Below are 6,426 nucleotides of genomic sequence, written 5' to 3'. Positions count from 1 at the left end.
TTCAGTCCTAGCTTACGCTCATTCAGAAATCTGATTTAGTCAATTATAAGCGATTCAAGATATTTTTCGCGGAAAGTTGTGATTGAAAAAATGCCAAGAGGATTATCAGAGGTTTTACGAGCTAGAATAGTAACTTTGAGGGAAGAAGGATACACCACGAGAGTAATAGCACGCAGACTTGCTATATCCCAATCCTGTGTCGTGGCTACGTTGCAGAGGTATCACGGAATGGGGAATTTAGCCGACCGACCCCGCAGCGGTCGCCCAACTGTTTTGACAGCTGCCCAGAAGCGCTATATTAGATTGCTGGCAGCCCGTGATCCAACAATCAACGCCTCTAAAATAAAAGCAGAAGTCAGGGCCGCCTCTGGGCTTGAAGTTAGCACGCAGACCGTTCGCAATTGCTTGCACCAGGCTGGATTACGAGCACGGAGGTCTTGGCGAGCTCCGCTCAATTCCCGGCAACGTCAACAACGAAGATTGCAGTGGGCTAGACTTCGGCAAAATGAAGAAGGTGAGGACGAAAACATTTGGCAAAACTGTCTCTTCGTTGACGAATCCCGAATCAGCACTCATCCAGATAACCGACGTGTCCGTGTCTGGAGAAGACCAGGCGACCGTGAAAGACAAAGCACTGCCACTGGAACAGTTCAGCAAGGCGGAAAATCGGTGTCCTTTTGGGGTGGCATTATGATTGGAGCTAGAACGCCTTTGATCCCGTATCGGGGCTTCATGACAGCAGACATGTACAAAGCAGTTGCTATTGATGATATCGTCAGACCATTCCGAGTAAACCATGGGTACCAATTTGTACTGGTCGATGATAATGCGCCCGCACATCGAGCTCAACGAGTCAATGCTGCTCTTCAAGAATACAATATCACACGATTAGACTGGCCTGCCGGCTCGCCCGACTTAAACCCAATAGAGCACGCGTGGGATGCTCTTAAACGAGCAGTATGGAACCGTGAGCCACGTCCCCAGACAGTTCCAGAGCTCAGGGAAGCCGTTATTGAAGAATGGGATAGGTTACCCCAGGAAATGCTGGATAACTTGATCCTCAGCATGCCCAGGAGGATCTTCGCATGTATTCGAGCCAGGGGAGGAGTTATTTTATATTGAATTCACACCTTTTAATAATAAATTGTTGTTTAAGTTTAATTAAACAGTCTTTTTCTTTCTATGAAATTTCTATCACTATTACATTATGATTAATGGCTCAATTTTTTAAAATAAATAATAAAAAATAGTTTTATATTTTAATTTCAAACAGGGTATTCCTATTTAAAGAAAGCATACAACATAGATTTTTTCTTGATAAAGTTAAATTTAAAGAATTATAGGAGCTTATGCTATTGATCGCAAACTTTTTTTGATGTGTGTAGATTGAACAATCTCAACTGTACTGATAGAAATGGCACCATGAGTTACACTGGTAGGCAGATTGTGTAACCTTAGATAAGGATCCTACGCTGTAAAGGTAGAATGGAAAACACATCTATACTTTAAAACAAATACCAACAGTTGACAGGCTCTACAGGTTCCGTCGTCACGGCTAACAGACTCTTGGAACCCGAAAAGAAAACATATATAAACTACATGAAGTCAGTGACAGAACACGATCAGTGAAACGAGAGTCGATGTTAAAATATATCGAGATACATTTCGACATTTAAACTAGCATTATATATTATATATGGCAACAATTGAAATCAATTCATTAATACGCCACGTGAATAATGGCGAATAGTCGTGGTGACTGTTTGTTAATTTTCAGTTTAATTCCCGTATATGTAACCGAGCTGTACAAAATAATAGTATTGATTCACATTGTGCCACAATTTAAAAATTACCGCCATACCATTTCGCGACTGGATGAGTTCATCGACTCCATATTTTCGATGTGTCCCTTCACAGACTCTTTTTTCCGTCAGACGTAATTTCATCGTCTTAACTGCGTTTTTTTTTTGACGGGGGGGGAATCTTTATGGATACCCCTGAGCCCAGGGAGACTCAGAGGTTATGTGGGGACTCTCCCTCCACACTGGAAGGCCTACCCCACTAAAACCCCCCCGGGTTTCCCTCTCGCCTGTTGAGTCGTGGGATCAGTGAACATTCATCATGACGCCGCCCGGCCGCCCTAGCTTGCGCCAGGGCTCCTGCGCCAACGGAGGGACGAGTCGGTTGTCCTCCGACCCGCCCCCCAGAGTGAGGCCGTGCAATGCAGGCTCCGGAGTCCCTGTCCAGAGCCCGCTGGTCTTACTAGGGGATCAGGCGAGCAGCGAACTGCCTTCGCCTTCTCCCCGTACGTTTGCGCCGGAGCGGGTGCGCGTCCGCCGGGTCCTCGCGCACCCGCTCCGCGGCCTCCTTTTGCGACATAACCTCTGTGCAAAAGGAGGCCACCGCCTCTCAGGACTCCTCGCTATCGAGCATGGCGGCAACCACGCTCGGCAACGAGAGGTCCTGCCCTATAGTGCCCGTCAGAGTGCGGCGCTGCTCATCCCACCGGCTACACACCTCTAGGGTGTGCTGCGCGGTGTCATCCGCAGCGCCGCACTCGTGGCACGACGGGGACGGTTCCCTCCTCGCCACCTTGTGCAGGTAGTGACCGAAGCAGCCGTGCCCGGTCAGCACCTGCACAAGGTGGTACGACAGTGGCCCGTGGGACCGGTTGACCCACTCTGCGAGGACAGGGCGAATCGCCTCTATGGTACGAGCACCATAGGGGGGATCCGCCAAGCCCTCTTTCCACCGGTCCCGCATGCGCTGCGCCGCGAGGCGGCGCTCCCGCTCGACCTCTTGGGGAGCGGGGTCGCTCGCCTCGGTCTCTCATTCCCCGCCGGTAGGTGCGGACCTCCTCCAGGACCTCGGCTTCGAGGTCCCACGGCGAGGACGCATGCGGCAGCGCAGGCCACCGTCATGTACGCCCTGCACTCAGTCTGCCCCCCGTCTGCACTGGGAGGCACCTTGTATGGTGGGGTGAAGGGCTGCGGTTCGGGGAAAAGGCCCTCCACCACCCGGTTGAGGAGATCGAGCTCCAGTGACTCCATGGGAGATGCGCCGTACATTTCGTTGCGCACAACTTTGTACGGCCTCCCCCATGGGTCCGCGCCCAGGGTAGCTAAGAACTCCTCTTTCGCGGAGTCCTTGGCCCGCCCTATTGCGACCTTCAGGGCGGCCTGAAGGACGCTGTGGAGCCTTTTCTCCTCACTTTGGGTGTGGCGCCTGCGGCGGCATCGCCGTGGTACTGGCGGTCCACCAGTGCACACTCTTTTTGCCCGGGGTCCCTCTGACCATTCTCTCTGGCCATGGGCATGGCCCGCTCGCAGACGGCGGTCAAGTCTTCCCTGAACTTGACCGCCCTCTGCTCCACGCCGACGGTGGCCGGTGGGGGGGGGGGCACCACGCCTGGACCATGGCTGTTTCCGCCTGGTCAGTCGGCGTGGAGGCCGTCGCGTCAGGGGCGGTAGGGACGGCGAGAACGGCGGGGGGCGCCGCAGGAGGGGCAGCAGTAGCCTTCCGCGGGGGAGCCTTCCTCTTGGCCTTCTTATTGGGTCGCTGGCCGGCAGGCACGTTTCGAGCCAGGGAGGGGCCCGGTGAGATCGTCGATTGCCTCCCTCACTCCCTCATGCATCTCCGCGGAGCTGCACGGCGGTGGGGCCACCTGTGCCTTGGCCTTGGCCATAGCAGTGGATTAGGCCCCCCTCAGGGCCTTCACCTCCGTTTCCAGGGCAGCGAGCTGCCCCCTCATCCGGCGGTTGTCTTCCGACATCCACCGCGCCGCCTCTGTCGCCGTCTCCACACGGTGAAGGAAATTGACGGCTCCTTCCACCTTCCTGACGGCCTCTTTTATAGCTTTGACCACCGTCCCCTTGAGGTTAGAGGACTTGGCGGTCTCCGCCAATATTGCTGCGAGGCCGTCTCGTGCCTCCTGGGCCAGGGTCTCTCGCATGAGGCCCGCCATGCCATCGGGTTCAGCCTCTCCGGCCGACCCCGGCCCAGGGCCTCCTTGAAGAAGGCCGCGTCCGCATCCTTCTGGAGGGCGTTCCACTCTGACGAGCTAGAGCGCCCCCTCCCTGCCGTCGCCGCACCGGGGAAGGACTTCCCGGGGCCTCTAGGTCTGCCCCTACGGGCCGTGCTAATCTTTGGAGCCCTTTCGGGCTCCATAGATTCGTTCGACGGGGGGGCGGCGCGCTTGGGAGCCCTTGAGGATCCCTTCTCTCCGGCTGACCTGGAGCGCGAAACCACGCGTGAGTTCCCCTCAGAGATGGTGGCCTCTCCGTCCGAAAGGGCCGAGAGCATCGTCTCACCCTCCGACTCATTGTCGGAGAGAATGCTCACCACCACATTGGAGGCACTCGTGCGATCCGTATTTACCGTGTCGTGTGCAAAATCGTTGTCAGTTCGGTGGCAGTTTTTGCCCCCCCCCCGGAGTACGAGGGCCTGCCATCCGCCGAACCGGATGGGCGGGATTCCCCCTTTCGGGGACCCGTCTGGGGACCATTTTTAAAACGTGCTCGTCTTAACTGCCTCTGTGGCGGAACGGTTACCATGCCGGACTGCCACGCAGAGGTCCCAGATTCGATTCCCGGGCCGGAAGAAATATTTATATAACCTACATTTATTTCTCTCGTGAGTTTGGGTGTAATTTGTGTTTATCTGTGTGTGTGTCCATGGCACCCGCGACACAGGGTTTCCCTAGTGCGGGGCTATGTTGAGTGTGTGCGTTATTATTTACCTTACCTTTACCTTAAGTTGTGAAAATAAAGATGATAGTATTTCCACGTATTTTTTAGTGAAATATTTGTCAACGATTACAGAGTAATAAAAAACTGATATAAAAAGTCATTCATCCGCTAGTATGCCACTCTTAGAGGTGGAATATTTTCTTTAAATTTAAATAGGACCACTTCTGAGGTACCCTCTTTTACAAAAAAAAATCATCAAAATCGATTCACAAATGGCCGGAGTTATCGCGTTACATACATACAAAAAAACGTTGAGTCGAATTGAGAACCTCCTCTTTTTTTAGTCGGTTAAAAATAGATTCTTGATGTTTACAAAAATATATTTGTAGACCTCTTCTATAAAGTTATGTCGTCTTAATTTTACCCACCTGTCATTCTAATCAAGCTTAGTTATACGTGGTTTTACGGTACTCCGTAAAATACACTGTACACACTATACTTAGTGTCAAAATTTACTTTCAGGTGAGAATTTCGAGCTAATGGACGGAGTAATGGGCATGGCGTTGTCCCCTTGGAGAGGTAATTCCGATCGGTTCCTCTACTTCCACGCTCTTTCTTCCACCACAGAAAACGTGGTCCGGACATCTGTACTCAAGAATGATAGTTTCTTGGCAGATCCTAACGTTGACCCTAAACTTATCAGGGTAAGTTGAACATGACTAACGGAAATACTAGTTTCCAAATAATTAATAGATTCAGGCGTTACTTTATAGAAGTCAATGTAATAAAAATACAACCGAATAGTTCTGTGCGAATCCAGTTAAGGTACACTCATACGAGATAACTAAACAATAAACCATAATTCGCTCAAAATATTTTTGGTTTACGTAGTGAAGCACATACATACCTACTTACTTTTACAGGTATTCCCGGATGAGCGACCAAATCAAGCAGCAACGGAAGCAATGGATAGGAACGGCATCATGTATTTCGGACTCATGGACCCGCCAAGTATTTGGTGCTGGAATTCTGCCACGGAGTACAATCAAAGGAATTTCCACCAAGTCGCCGAAGACAGGGAAACTCTACAGTTCGCCAGTGGGGTCAAAGTCATCAATAACCTTAAGGGAGAACAGGAGTTATGGGTTCTTACATCAAGCTTCCAAAGGGTCATAACTAAGTCCCTAAGCTCTAACAGGACAAACTTCAGAATTCACGCGGGAAAGATCCCAGTGATCTTGGCAAGGTCACCATGTTTGTTTCCCCCAAAGAATCGGCCAGATGATTACTATGCAAACATTATCGCTGCCCCAGCCGAATAAAACGGTATCATGAAAATGACAATTTTACATTAAAAATTTGAAACACACGAAACGCATTTACGAATCAAATACTAGCCCGATTTTGAAGATCTAGGTAACAATAAAACCGGCATAAAATTAGTAAGGACGGGTATCATGTGTATCTGCTTAATTGTCATTAATACAGACATATTTATTAAAAATTATTTAAATTTTTATTTTCCACATCTGTAATGGTACAGAACATCCTCCTTAAAAACCCTGATAATCATATTAAACTGTATGCTGGGAGACTTTGTACCAGGAACTATTATCGCCACTTTTGTATAAATTTTTAACACAGTATTTTAGTGTTTACTGTGAGTTTTAAACATTTTTGCAATGTACGTGTAATAAACTACGTGTATGGTGCACACAACTTCTTATCTCATCTTCTT

At 50.0% G+C, this 6,426-nt stretch overlaps 1 protein-coding gene across 2 annotated transcripts in view; it reads left to right on the top strand.

Moving 5' to 3' along the window:
- The window catches only part of LOC113229251 (protein yellow-like), a 41,896-nt gene extending 35,734 nt beyond the window's left edge, over positions 1 to 6,162 (top strand). For both annotated transcript variants that reach the window (XM_026462783.1, XM_026462782.1), the window contains exons 6-7: positions 5,211 to 5,392; positions 5,612 to 6,162. In XM_026462783.1, the coding sequence (XP_026318568.1) occupies positions 5,211 to 5,392; positions 5,612 to 6,010 (581 nt within the window). In that variant the 3' untranslated portion in view covers positions 6,011 to 6,162. The remainder of the gene's footprint in view (positions 1 to 5,210; positions 5,393 to 5,611) is intronic.
- Positions 6,163 to 6,426: the final 264 nt, after the last annotated feature.

The sequence above is a fragment of the Hyposmocoma kahamanoa genome, unplaced genomic scaffold (genome assembly GCF_003589595.1).
Source record: "Hyposmocoma kahamanoa isolate Upper Pololo Valley unplaced genomic scaffold, ASM358959v1 296, whole genome shotgun sequence".
Lineage (NCBI taxonomy): Eukaryota > Metazoa > Arthropoda > Insecta > Lepidoptera > Cosmopterigidae > Hyposmocoma > Hyposmocoma kahamanoa.
This window is presented reverse-complemented; position numbering and strand designations above follow the sequence as displayed.